This window comes from Podarcis bocagei (genome assembly GCF_964188305.1).
Source record: "Podarcis bocagei genome assembly, chromosome: 7".
In the NCBI taxonomy this organism is placed as follows: domain Eukaryota; kingdom Metazoa; phylum Chordata; class Lepidosauria; order Squamata; family Lacertidae; genus Podarcis; species Podarcis bocagei.
Window position 1 is genome coordinate 82,633,747 of NC_138132.1, and position 13,892 is coordinate 82,647,638.

General features: G+C 47.2%; 2 protein-coding genes across 2 annotated transcripts in view; one reads left to right on the forward strand and one right to left on the reverse strand.

Moving 5' to 3' along the window:
- The window catches only part of LOC308591909 (protein-arginine deiminase type-2-like), a 153,215-nt gene extending 146,564 nt beyond the window's left edge, over positions 1-6,651 (reverse strand). Inside the window, exons 1-2 of the mRNA XM_081203052.1 lie at positions 6,436-6,651; positions 5,736-5,800 (exon numbers count right to left, since the gene is read on the reverse strand). The gene's annotated coding sequence lies outside the window, so the exon portion shown is untranslated. The remainder of the gene's footprint in view (positions 1-5,735; positions 5,801-6,435) is intronic.
- LOC308591912 (protein-arginine deiminase type-1-like) overlaps positions 1-12,697 on the forward strand; it is a 35,565-nt gene extending 22,868 nt beyond the window's left edge. The window contains exons 9-16 of the mRNA XM_081203056.1: positions 583-706; positions 1,130-1,237; positions 3,133-3,284; positions 5,069-5,213; positions 5,759-5,852; positions 6,065-6,144; positions 11,083-11,208; positions 11,863-12,697. Of these exons, the coding sequence (XP_081059182.1) occupies positions 583-706; positions 1,130-1,237; positions 3,133-3,284; positions 5,069-5,213; positions 5,759-5,852; positions 6,065-6,144; positions 11,083-11,208; positions 11,863-12,096 (1,063 nt within the window). The 3' untranslated portion in view covers positions 12,097-12,697. The remainder of the gene's footprint in view (positions 1-582; positions 707-1,129; positions 1,238-3,132; positions 3,285-5,068; positions 5,214-5,758; positions 5,853-6,064; positions 6,145-11,082; positions 11,209-11,862) is intronic.
- Positions 12,698-13,892: the final 1,195 nt, after the last annotated feature.

Sequence of the window (13,892 nt, forward strand, 5' to 3'; positions counted from 1 at the left end):
TGGTCTTCCAGGGCCGTCTCTACCCAGGGGCGCAAGGGGCGCAGGGCACCCGAGCACTGAATTCTGGGGGAAGCGAGGCACCTGCTGCTGAAGCTGCCTAAGTTCTTAACTGCAACCAGCTATCGATGGCTGGGTCATTTCCATTCTCTTTTGTGGAAGAGCTGCAGAATCAATGTATCCAGCGGCATGCCCTAGTGGCGTTGTTGATTTTCGCATGATCACAAAAATGGAAGATGGAGCTATCGCCAGTGGCATAGCGTGGGTTGTCAGCACCCGGGGCAAGGCAAGTAATTTGCGCCCCCTAACCCATGGATTTGCGCCCCCTAACCCTAACCCCCAGATGTTGCGGCCGGGCCCCCCTGCACCCCCCACGCTACGCCACTGGCTATTGCTGCTGCTTTTAATTTTTTCGTGTTAGCAGTTTTCGCTGTTCAACCTCCTCAAAAGCTGAACAACTTAGACCTGCGCCCCTAAAAAAAGCTCAACAACTTTGACCTGGCGCTGGGCAGATATGCTAAAGATGGCCCTGTGGTCCTCATCTACATAGTTTTCCTTCCCTTTGCATCTTTTTCTCCTTTCTAGCATTGAAAGAGGTACCAACCCCAACCAGACATTCCTGGAGGCTGTGAAAGCCCTGGCACAGAAAGCTGGCTGTAAGCTGACCATCTGCCCAGAGATTGAAAACCGGGGCGACCGCTGGATCCAGGTACCCTCCTTGAAGTTGTACATCCCTGAGGCCAGGTGGGGCACCTGCTGCCACCAGAAGGTCTCTGCCTTCACCATCACTGCCTTCCCCCAGGTCTCCCAATACACACTCCAGCAGTTAAGGAAGGGTGAATATTTGTTTGCTCACCTTAAGGCACAATTGCTAATTTGCTGTTTATTGGAACTGTTCATAGGATTTTGTAATTCTTGTATATTATTGTTTTCCTTTTATTATTTCCAGTGGCTTTGTTCCCTGATCTGAAGAACAGGCTGCAAACGCTTTAAGTAACTAGTATGTGTTAAACCCATTTGGGGAAAGAGGAAAGAGTGTTTTTGCAAACAGAATTTTAAACTGGTCATTCCCAAAGGGATACAGCACCTTACCAGTGGGGATATCCTGATCCATTTCCCTCCCCTCTAACAGGATGAGATGGAGTTTGGTTATGTGGAGGCTCCCCACAAGTCCTTCCCCGTCGTCTTTGACTCCCCCAGGAACCGAGGCCTCAAGAAATTCCCTTTCAAAAGCATTTTGGTAAGCCAAGCTTCTTCAGCCCTCAGCACATCACTTCTGTTACTGAAAGCAGATGCTTCCATCAATAGTATTAGAAAAGAAATCTAAATATCATGGCTGTGTTTGCACGGAATGCTAAAATGAGGTTTGTTCAACAAACCACGCTTTGCCTCACGGATGAACAAGAAGACACGACTTGTTTTCTCCATTTTCAGTGGACAAATAAAGTGAAAGAAATGGGGGGGGGATGAAAAGGTGCATAAAAGTCTACTACAATATGCAATATACAGTACATATATAAGTAATGTCATTCATTATTCCAGAGAGTATACAAGTCACTATAATTTCTATAAATCCATTGCAAATATCCATACACAATTTGCGACTAAAAGCAATCATTTCATATGTTGCAAGAGTTGTCTTAGCTTCTTGATTCCTGGTTTTTCTTGCCTCTGTTGCTGGAAGAGATTATGGGCTAGGGTGGCCAAACAAACCATGGTTCAGGGAGGCTTCAGACAAAATGCCAAGCCACTTTGAAAATGAGCCATAGTTCCTAAGCAAAAAGGAAGCAATGGCATGACATTTTGGTTTGCCACCAAAAAAACAAACCACAGTTGGTCTGTTGGGCTGGGTTCATACAAAACACACTTTGGCTAGGCAAACCATGGTTTTGTGTTACGTACAAACCAGGCCCACGTCTTCCTTGAAAGAGCCCAGGATGGTTATGTTTCTCTCTCCATCCACCCTACTTTCCCCCTAACAATAGCCCTGTGTGGTAGGTTAGACTAGAGAGTGGTCTAGGCCTGAGGTCACTTGAGGAGGTTTCATGGCTGAGAGTGGATTTGAACCCAACTTGGTCTACCACACTGGGTTAACATAAGAACATAGGAAGAGTCTGCCAGTGACTCAATTAGTGCAGCATCCTGTTCTCACAGTGGCCAACCAGATGCCTGTGAGAAACCTACAAGCTGTTAGGATATTTCCGTTCCACCTTAAAAGGGAGCAGGCTGTGAGTCACAGAGTCTGCGTATTTCCTGTTCACAGGATGTTTCTGTTGTGTCTTTGCTTTCGTTTCTCTCTGTGCTGGAGACACTGACGCAGGCAGTCATGTCTTTCTTTGTCCTGATCAACGCTGAATAAAACTTGTAAATAATGCTCTCCCGAGTGCGACTTTTGCTGTGCATTATCTGCTGATAGAGTGTGCATGAGCTCTGGAATGTGGCAAGATATTTTCTAGAAACTCATGTCACTAACTGCTGATACTGCGTGCCTACGGGAGATCGATGGATCGTCCGGCAGACGGCTTGGGGCCATGATGGACTTTGTCTCCCTGGCAGTATCCCAACACAAGCAGGATTTGGGCACAAGAGTCTTCTCCCTTCCTGTGGTTTCCAGCAATTGGTATTCAGAATCATTGCTGCCTCCAACTGTGGAGGTAGAGCATAGCCAGTGTGACTCATAGTCATGGATAGCCTTATCTTATCCCACGACTTTGTCCAATTCTCTTTTAAAGCCAACCAAGTTGATGGCCATCATTGCTTCCTGCGGGTGGAATTCCATAGTTTAACCATGTATAGAAGGACTTATAGAAGGACATCCTTTGATGCATAGTGAACGTTCAGCTCCATTGGATGTTCAAGTGTTACAAGAGAGGGAGAAACAGTAATGAATTTCTGTGGGTCTCCTCTGAGCAGAATTGTGTTGGCTGCAACTGACTTTATCTGTACACTGCCCCTCTCAATGCCAAATAATGAAAGCACATCTCTCCAGATTAAGTAAGATATCTCACCTTCCTCTCTGGAAACAGAGAGCATTTTCCAGACACAGATTAGAAGTTAAAGGCACATCTTGTGCAACACCTTGCCTTCTGTATACCTGCCTATGCTCCTATTTCTCCTTGTTGTGTTTCCTTGGAGGGCCCTGATTTTGGGTACGTGACCCGAGAACCCCGGTACGGACGCGTATCCAGCCTGGATTCATTCGGAAACCTGGACATCAGTCCTGCCGTGACGGTCAAGGGGAAGGAGTACCCACTGGGAAGGATCCTCATTGGCAGCAGTTTCCCAGGGTAAACCACCAAGTTCAAAATAAAAATAATTACAATTACAATTCCCCACCCTCACTTGTAGAGGTGGGGGAACACTGCATTGCAGGGGAATGATTTCAAGGCTTGCACACAGTGCCATTCAGTTGTTAACTGAAAATTATTGGGGGTGGGGGAAGGGTCATATCTCAGTGGTAGAGAATCTGCTTTGGATGCAGAAGGTCCCAGATTCAATCTTCAGCAGCATCTCCAGGTGGGGCTGGGGAGAAGACTCCCTGCCTGATCTTTTGTAGAGCCAGTCAGGGAGCCTTCGGCTCTCCAGATATTCATTTATTCCTTGCATTTATATCCCAGCTTTTTCTCCCAGGGACTCAAGATGCCATACATGGCTCTCCCATTCCTCCTTTAATCCCCACACCAACCCTGTGAGGTGGGTTGGGCTGAGAGGCAGAGATTGGCCCAAGGTCACACCCAAGAAGCTTCATGGCACAGTGGGGATTTGAACCCTGGACTCTCCCAGGTTCAAGTCTGACACTCTAACCACTATGCCATTCTGGCTAAACCACAACTTGTATCATCCCTGATCACTGGCCATGCTGCCTGAGGCTGATGGGAACTGGAGTCCAACAATATCTGGACCCCACCCCCATGATCTAAGGTACCAAGGATGCTCCAGAGAGGGCAATGATGACATAAATCCAAGTCTTCATCAGGGGATGAATCAGAAAGTCAGTGCCTTGTTGCTGGATTCCATTCAGATATTTTCTCTGGGAAACCCTGGTCTAGCAATTGTTTTGGGGGAGGCAAGTACTAGGAGTGGGTTGTCATGAGGCTAACAAAAGCTTTCCTGTGCTGTTCTGTGCTTGGTTAATAAAGGTAAAGGGACCCCTGGCCATTAGGTCCAGTCATGACCGACTCTGGGGTTGCGGCGCTCATCTCTCTTTATTGGCCGAGGGAGCCGGCATTTGTCCGCAGACAACTTCCAGGTCATGTGGCCAGCATGACTAAGCCGCTTCTGGCGAACCAGAGCAGCGCACGGAAACACCGTTTACCTTCCCGCTGGAGTGGTACCTATTTATCTACTTGCACTTAGACATGCTTTGGAACTGCTAGGTTGGCAGGAGCAGGGACTGAGCAAAGGGAGCTCACCCCGTCGCAGGGATTCGAACTGTGACCTTCTGATTGGCAAGTCCTAGGCTCTGTGGTTTAACCCACAGCGCCACCCGCGTCCCTTGCTTGGTTAATAAGGAAGCCTTAATGTAGGAGGATCTCATGGTATGAGGCCACCTGGAGACCCAAGCACCTCCCAACTCAGACAGAGGCAGCTGGGAAGATGTTTGCTGGGAAGGTAATGCTGGCTTCTGGTTCTCAATTAGTTCCTCACTACCCACATACCACAAAGATAGATCTGGCTACTCATGAGAGCATAGGAAGCTGCCTCTTACTGAGCCAGGTCCCTGACTGGCAGCAGCTCGCCAGGTTTTCAGGCAGGGATGCTTTTTCTAACACAATGAATTTTTGTAATTTATTTCACTATTAGATGCATTTATATGCATGCATTACCATAGTATATGCATTTCTGTACACATTGTTTGACCAGAGAACAGTGTTGCAAAATTAAAAAGAAGTGCGAATTTCAGAAGGTGGCTGTGTTTTGGTTTGGAAAGCTCAAATCATGTGAGAATCAAATGCAAACTGGATTTATTTCCCCCCATCACTAGTTCTAATCCCACCTTCTATTTTCTCTCTCTCTCCTTCCTTCCATCCCTCCATTTCTTTAAAAAAAAACACCCTGCCTCATCTCTTAGGTCTGGCAACAGGAAAATGGTCAAAATTGTCCGGGATTTCCTCTATGCTCAAAGAGTTCAGCCCCCTATTGAGCTCTATTCTGACTGGCTCACTGTAGGGCATGTGGATGAGTTCCTGACCTTTGTTCCGGCTTCCAACAGGAAGGTATTGATCCTCAGGGAAGTGCTTTGACCCAGTGGCATAGCGTGGGGGGTGCAGGGGGGCCCGGCCGCACTGGGCGCAACATCTGGGGGTTAGGGTTAGGGGGCGCAAATCCACGGGTTAGGGGTGCAAATTACTTGCCTTGCCCCGGGTGCTGACAACCCACGCTACGCCACTGCTTTGACCGGCTTCCTTTTCCATATTTGATGCTTTATACCTGATTAGTTCTTCACTGGAAAAGTCACTCTGCCAGCTTCTCTCATGGAGCCCTATCCCTGTCCCCAGTCTCTGTGGGAGGGCTGCAGCCTCCCAGAAAAGCTTTACAGAGGGATTAGACAAATTCAGGGAGGGCAAAGCCATCAATGGTTACTAGTCACAGTGTGTTACCTCTGCTGTTGGAGTCGGTATGCCTCTGAATCACAGGAATCACAGGTGAGGAGAGTTGCTATCTCACTCAAGTCCTGCTTGTGGGCTTCCCATAATGGGCACCTAAATGGACGACCCAAATTCTGCCCGGCAGTTTACCTTTCTCATTTCTCTCCCTGCAGGGTTTCCGGTTGCTCTTAGCCAGTCCCGCTGCTTGCCTGAAGCTATTCAGAGAGAAGCAAAAAGAAGGTTTCGGAAATGCTGCCCTGTTTGAAGGTGAGGATAGAATCAAAGAATAGTAAAGTTGGATGGGACCCTGAGGATCATCTAGCCCAACCCCCTGCAGTGCCAGAATATGCAGCTGCCCCATACAGGATTTGAACCTGCAACATTGGTGTTGTCAGCACCATGCTGTTGCTGCTCCTTTCCTGATGGGGCTCACGAAAGCCAGCAAGTTTTAAAATTTGTGGAAACCATTTCCCTTGCAGGTCTCGGGAGAGTGGGGCGCATTACTCTGGATGAGCTCCTGGCAGACAGACTTTTGCACCGTGACAGCAAGTATGTGCAGGTAAACCGTTATTAGAGTGCAGGTGGATCTGGACCGTTTCCACCCCACCCTGAATTTGCAGCGCGGTTTCCATTCCACCTCAGTTCACCTTTTGTAAAAAAAACCAGAACACATTATTTGTCCTGCAGTCCGCTGTGGCACAATTATATAATGTCCATAATTAATCACATGATTGTATTGTTGTTATGTTCTTCCACCCCATCATTTCAGTGCAAAGGAAACACAGTGCAAAGGAGGGGAAGGGGAGCAATCAATTATGTATCATTTGCAGATGGAAAGCAACGTAAATACCTATTGTGCTTGCTAGATTGATTTCCGTTCCAGAGGTGGGACAAATAGGCAAAACCTGGCCATTTCTGGTCCTGTTAATGGTGAAATTGAACAATTGTGTCTGGGTTGAGCCCTGGCATCTCTCTGAAGTCACACCCTGCGTTATATCTGCAATACATCTTCCCTGGAAGAGAAACACATTTTGTTTCATTTCTGTCACCAAGTAAACGACGTACCACAACTTCCCCTGGCAACTGGTTTCTATGGTCCAACTCGCTTAGGCAAATGTCTGTCTACCTTTTTAGTACAGTGGTGCCCCGCAAGACGAATGCCTCGCAAGACGGAAAACTCGCTAGACGAAAGAGTTTTCCGTTTTGGAGGTGCTTCGCAAAACGAATCTCCTATGGGCTTGCTTCGCAAGACGAAAATGTCTTGCGAGTTCCTGCGGGGGTTTTTTCCTCCCCCCTTTTTTTCTAAGCCGCTAAGCCGCTTATCAGCTGATCTGATAAGCCGATAAGCCGCTAAAAGCCGCTAAAAGCCGCTAATCCGTCAATGGGCTTGCTTTGCAAGACGAAAAAACCGCTAGACGAAGAGAATCACAGAACGGATTCTTTTCGTCTTGCGAGGCACCACTGTAATCTCCTTTCCGCATTCCTAGACCTTGCCACCAGCATCTCTTTCTGCATCCAAAGACAGACTTTCTGTTATTTTTCAGCCCCAAGTAGGCCTCATAACACTTCTCAGCACTTGATAACACCAGTAACTTTCACAAATGACAGCTCCCAGAAGCCGTGACTGTTTCAAATGGCATCGTAGTGCTTTGAAAGTTTGGCAGGAATGTCTGGCACCCACCTGAGCCTTTGGTCCTGCTGGCCGGGGCTGGTAGGTGTTGGGGTCGAACCACATTTGGGGGGGCCATGAGTTCCCCCATCCCTGAACTAGACCCTCACTTGCCTTCACTGCCCCTGGCTCCCTCCATTCCCCCTCTGCCTTCTTTTAACGCTGGGCTGGCCAACCTCTGGCTGATCCCAGACTACAACTCCCATCCTCCTCCTCCCTGACCACACTGCCTGCGGCTGATGGGAGTTGGAGTCCTTCAACACCTGGAGGGCCACAGCTGTTCTCCATCTTCCTTCCTGGGCCAGCCTTTGCCAATTTGGTAACATCCAGGTCTTTTTTTTCTTCTTCGAAATATCGACAAAATACTGGCTGGGGGTGATAGGAGCTGTAGTCTGAAATATCTGAAGGACACCAGATCAACGAGGGCTATTAGGCGTAAGGATGGGTGAAACTGTCCATCTTGGTTTCTTTCATTTTTCCAATTTTCAGTTTTCTTCATTGCCACATCAGTGTGCAAAGTGTGATGTGCATCTTTAAAAAGCCTTCATGAAAATTTCAGCAGCAATTCAGTGTGGATTTCTCCTAAAATATACATTTATTCACGCAGTCCCCCCACTTTTTTTGCAAAGCCTATGTTCCCTAATATTTTAATATCCCCAATATGTTTATTTTTCCACGTTTATTTAAATTTCATAAGAACATAGGAACAGGCCAGACAACCTCCTCTTCTCACAATCTCTGACCAGAAGCCCCAAAGGAAAATTCACAAGCAGGGTTGTCTACTTTTGAATGCCATCTTCATTATTGTATGCCTTTTTACGCACATTTTACCTCAGCGTATGCATTTTTATTTTTATTTTTTGTACACATGGCTGGAGAAGTGCATTGCAAAATATGGAGAAATGCAAATTTGGAAAGGGGGCTGCATTTCAGTTCCTGTCTTGTTTCGGAAAGTGCGAATAAAGCAGATTCTTCTTTAAAGAATCAATCCCCCATTCATTAGTTAGGCTGACAGAAAACAGTCACTTTGCAAAACACAAATTTCCTTTTCACGGAGGCCAAATTTCACACTAAGAATCACAAACCCCAACAGCAAAGGTCACGATCCTGTCGCCTCTTGGATTTTAAGAAGTCAGCTATGAACAATCGCTTAGTTGACTTGGATCAAGGTCACTTCCTTTTGCTGTTCCGTCGTCTTAGTCATGTTCAACACTCTGTGACCCCATAAACCAGAACATGTCTTGGAAACTCTCACTTGCTTCTCAAATGTGGTCGTGCCATAGATCTGCATGGCTGCATTTATACGTGAAGGCTACCCCGAGGCGAAAACCAGAGCGAAAGCTCTTGCTTGCTAAAGGTACAGTTCCCACATCATGGGGAACCTCGGGTAACAGTTTGCCCTGACTGTCCCTCTGAGGGCTCCTTCGATCCTTCCCAACTAACGTGCGAAGGAAACAAACCCTGCTCCCTGGCGTAACATTACATCTAGCATAAAAGTGTAGAATTGGAAGGGACCCCAACGGTCATCTACTCCAAACCCCTGCAATGCAGGAATCTCAATGCAGATGGCCATAGAATCATAGAATCATAGAGTTGGAAGAGACCACAAGGGCCATCGAGTCCAACCCCCTGCCAAGCAGGAAACACCATCAGAGCACTCCTGACATATGGTTGTCAAGCCTCTGCTTAAAGACCTCCAAAGTAGGAGACTCCACCACACTCCTTGGCAGCAAATTCCACTGTCAAACAGCTCTTACTGTCAGGAAGTTCTTCCTAATGTTTAGGTGGAATCTTCTTTCTTGTAGTTTGGATCCATTGCTCCGTGTCTGCTTCTCTGGAGCAGCAGAAAACAACCTTTCTCCCTCCTCTATGTGACATCCTTTTATATATTTGAACATGGCTATCATATCACCCCTTAACCTCCTCTTCTCCAGGCTAAACATGCCCAGCTCTCTTAGCCGTTCCTCATAAGGCATCGTTTCCAGGCCTTTGACCATTTTGGTTGCCCTCCTCTGGACACGTTCCAGTTTGTCAGTGTCCTTCTTGAACTGTGGTGCCCAGAACTGGACACAGTACTCCAGGTGAGGTCTGACCAGAGCAGAATACAGTGGCACTATTACATCCCTTGATCTAGATGCTATACTCCTATTGATGCAGCCCAGGATTGCATAGGCTTTTTTAGCTGCCGCGTCACACTGTTGGCTCATGTCAAGTTTGTGGTCAACCAAGACTCCTAGATCCTTTTCACATGTACTGATCTCAAGCCATCTGTCATGTGACAGCCCTTCAGATATCGGAAGATGGCTATCCAATCTCCTCTCACTCTCCTCTATTCCAGCCTAAACAGACCCAGCTCCTTCAAGCTTTCCTCATATGGCCTGGTTTCCTAAATGGAAAAAAAATAAAAATCTCGGCTGCAAATCATGGCTTACTGGAATCAAGTCTAGTTGCTATCGGTTCACCAACCTGGGTTTTGAGTTTTCTTTCCTCCTGGCACAAGGCCTGCCGAGTCAAATTGATCAGAAAAATGCTGTCCCAGGAAACTATTTACAGTGGTTGTGTGAACAAGACTGATGCGACGCAAAAAAACCCCAAACCTACCCTGAAGCAGCAATAACACATAGGGCCCCTCTGGAAGATCCATTTTATTGTGCATTTGTGATGGTTTGGGCTTGTGACGATATTGGGGCAGTCATAAGCAATCCCAGTCTCCATTGCATTTGCACCTTGCTGTGTTTTGGGGGCTTCGTTTCCAATCCATGCATATCCCATAACTTACAGCTGAAATCCTACACCTTTTTATGCCACAAGCGTTCTGGGTATATTTTCACCCTGTTTCCATTTCACTAGAGTCCCTTGGACAACAATAATGTGATAGCAGTTGGGGAAACATCGCAGAACAGCTAATAAAGCCAATGTAGTATAGTGGCTAGAGTGTCAGACTGGGAGAGACCCAGGTTCAAATCCTCCACTCAGCCGTTAAGCTCATGGGGTGGCCTTGGGGTCCAATCACTGCCTCTGGGCCAGACCTACCTTGCGGTGTTGTTGTGGGGATAAAATGGGGAGGAGGGGAAGCACGTTTGCTACCTTGATCTCCTAGAAGCAAAGGTGGGATAGAAGAAATAATGATGATGGTGGTGATGGTGATGGTGATGATGCAGAATAAATCCACCAGTAAAGGTAAAGGTAAAGGTACCCCTGCCTGTATGGGCCAGTCGTGTCCGACTCTGGGGTTGCGTGCTCATCTTGCTTAAGAGGCTGGGAGCCAGCACTGTCCGCAGACACTTCCGGGTCACGTGGCCAGCGTGACGAAGCTGCTCTGGCGAGCCAGCACCAGCGCAACACATGGAAACGCCGTTTACCTTCCCGCTATAAAGCGGTACCTATTTATCTACTTGCACTTAAGAGTGCTTTCGAACTGCTAGGTGGGCAGGAGCTGGGACCGAACGACGGGAGCTCACCCCGCCGCGGGGATTCGAACCGCTGACCATACGATCGGCAAGTCCTAGGTGCTGAGGTTTTACCCACAGCGCCACCCGCATCCCTCAAAAAAACCCCCCACCAGTAATGCAATATTATTGTGTCAAGAGCATGTTGCAAAATATGCACACAATAAAATACCAATCTGGAGGGGCCTGTGATTTGTTTTTTAATATCTCAGGAATTTGTGGTTGTTTTTTTAAAAAAAAGTTTAAAAACCTGTTACTTTCTATCCTGAGCTTAAAAATGCATGGCAGCATTGCTGCCTTCAGGTGCAAATATTCAACATGAAACAAAGCGGGTTTTACAGCCCATGGGGAATATTTTGCATCGTCATCTTTCTTCCAGAGTTGCATCGACTGGAACCGGAGCATTTTGAAGCGGGAGCTGGGCCTGAGCGAGAGAGATATCGTGGACATCCCTCAGCTGTTCACTCTGGAAGACTCTACGGCGACCGCCTTGTTTCCAGACATGGTGAGGGGCTTTCCTCCCTCCCTCATTCCTTGGCGTTTGTGCAGAGGTGTTGAGCGCAGCTCAAACCTTTTCTCTGGAAATCGGCTTCCAGAGCAGTAACCCCCAGAGAGCTGCTGCCAGTCAGTGTAGGCAGCACTGAGCTAGATGGGGAGGGGCCATAGCTCAGTGGCTCAGCAGCTGCCTTGCAAGCAGAAGGTTCCAGGTTCAATGGCATCTCCAGGTAGGGCTGGGAGAGGCTGCCTGCACCAAAATCCTGGAGAACCACTGCCGGTCAATGTAGACAATACTGAGCCAAATGATTTGACTCGGTGCAAGACAGCTCCCTGTGTTCCTTTTGAAACCAGTCCTCGCTTCAGACCCATGAGGACTGGAAACTTACTTTACTTTTAAGCGGAGGCATAACTCAGTGGTGGAGCACCTGCCTTGCCTGCAGAAGGCTCCAGGTTCCATTCCAATGGCATCTCTGGCTAAGACTGAGAGAGACCCTCTGTCTGAAACCTTGGAAAAAGCACTACTGCCAGTCAGTGTACTGAACTTTGGGCTGGATGGATGGTTAGACTCAGTAGAAGGCAGCTTTCTACATGCTGAACTTTAGCAGAGATGGCAGAAAAACCAACCCAGACTGTAGCATTTGATTGTTTTTGCTCCGCCTAGGTGAACATGCTTGTCTTGGGGAAGCACCTGGGCATCCCAAAGCCATTTGGCCCCATCATCAATGGGCAGTGCTGCCTGGAAGAGAAAGTCCGCTCCTTGCTGGAACCGCTGGGGCTGAACTGTACCTTCATCGATGACTTTTTCTCCTACCACATCTTGTCTGGCGAGGTCCACTGCGGCACCAACGTCCTCCGGGAACCCTTCTCCTTCCACTGGTGGAACACAACACCCTGAAATTGGTGAGGGGAGCCTCTGTGCCCCCTCCCCACAGTCTTATTTCTTCAGTACTTCTGGGCGGAGAAGATGCCTGAAGGTTTTGAAAGAACACCATCTTCTCCAGCATGTTGGACATGGAAAATGAGAATCGACTTGGGGTCAAAAACCCCACTTAAAAATGATGCACTAAACTTACCCAAACCACAAAATTATGTGAAAGATTGGCAGTGATGGGGTAGATGGGGAGAATTCTTTGGCAGAATAAGTATTTTAAAGGTTGCATGCAACTGTGACCTACTCAGAGGAGACCCACTGTAAGAAAGGGGCATGTTAGCCATGCTTTGCAGGGGTTTGGACTGTTGGACTGGGTGAGCCTTAGGATCACTTCCAGCTCTATGATTCTTTGTTCATTAGCTCCAGTGAGTCTACTCCTAGTAGGGCTGGCATTGGGTGCACTCTTACTTCAGGGTAAGTCCTACTGGACGCAGCAGAGATTACGTCTGAGTAAACATACACAGGACCACAACACATTCTCTCCCCTTCCCATGAAGATTTTGCAGAGCTGTTCTCTGCAAAGCCAATTGTCTTAAAATAAATGCATTTCCAAAGAATTCTAAAATGTATCGCTCAGCTCATTTCTAAACTGAAGTCACATCTGATCAGGAATAACACCCTTTGGTCAAACATGACATAAGTTTAGAAAAAGGAAGTCTTCATTCAGTAGATTTTTAAACAGGAAATATCTTCATTGTTACTCATCTACAGTACTCCAAACCACTGCAATGCAGAAGTGACAGTTAAAGAATCCCTGACTGGTGGCCATCCAACCTCTGCAGAAAACAAGGTTGCTCCATCTTCTATGTGACAGGCCTTAAGATGACTCTCTCCTCTTATCTCAGTCTCCTCTTTCCAGGCTAAACATACCCAACTCCCTCAAGCATTCCTCATAAGGCTTGGTTTCCAGACCCAGATAATCTCATTCACCCTCCTCTGCACACATTCCAACTTGTTAATATCCTTCTTAACTTGTGGCGCCCAGAACAGGACACAGAATTCCAGGTGTGGTCTGACCAAGGCAGAATAGAGCAGTACTGTTATTTCCCTTGCCCCGGACACTAGACTTCTGTTGACGCAGCCTAGAATCGCATTAGCATTATTTGCTGCTGCGTGGCCTTTTGACTCATGTTAAGCAGGGGTCTACTAAGACCCCTAGATCCTTTTCATCCTTTTCTTTTCTGTTTAATTTATGCCCAACACTGGAAGGTATCCCTTCTTGCCCATAAGGATGATGACTCTAGTCATCCAAAGGGAAATCAAATGGCAAGTATCTGAGGAGGATGGGATTCTGAGCATATGCAGAGTTGCATACATCTGGGTATGGCTGGGCTATAGATCAGACCACCTATTCACTCATTTTCAGCAGAAGAATATGAAAAGAGACTCCTTCATTTATTCTTGAGATTTTGCAACAACAACAGCAAAAAAAAAAAAAAAAAGCCCAACAACTTTTGTGTCCGGATCCTGTGTACGGATGAATTTTCATGAGGACAGACACACACACACACATCCTGATCTGAAAATGTGGAGAACTTGAAAAAATTAGAACCCGAAAGAAACCGAAATTGACATGGCTGGATACAACTAGGTTTTTCTCGACGTAGACCCATTGCATAGCCGGGGGTTGGGCTAGATGAACCTTCTAACTCTACAATTCTACAAATCTTAGGCATTAATAGATCTATGTCAATCATGGTCAGGGATTTCAATGGGTCTACTCTGTGTAGGACCAGCATTGGCTACTACCCAAAGGTTTG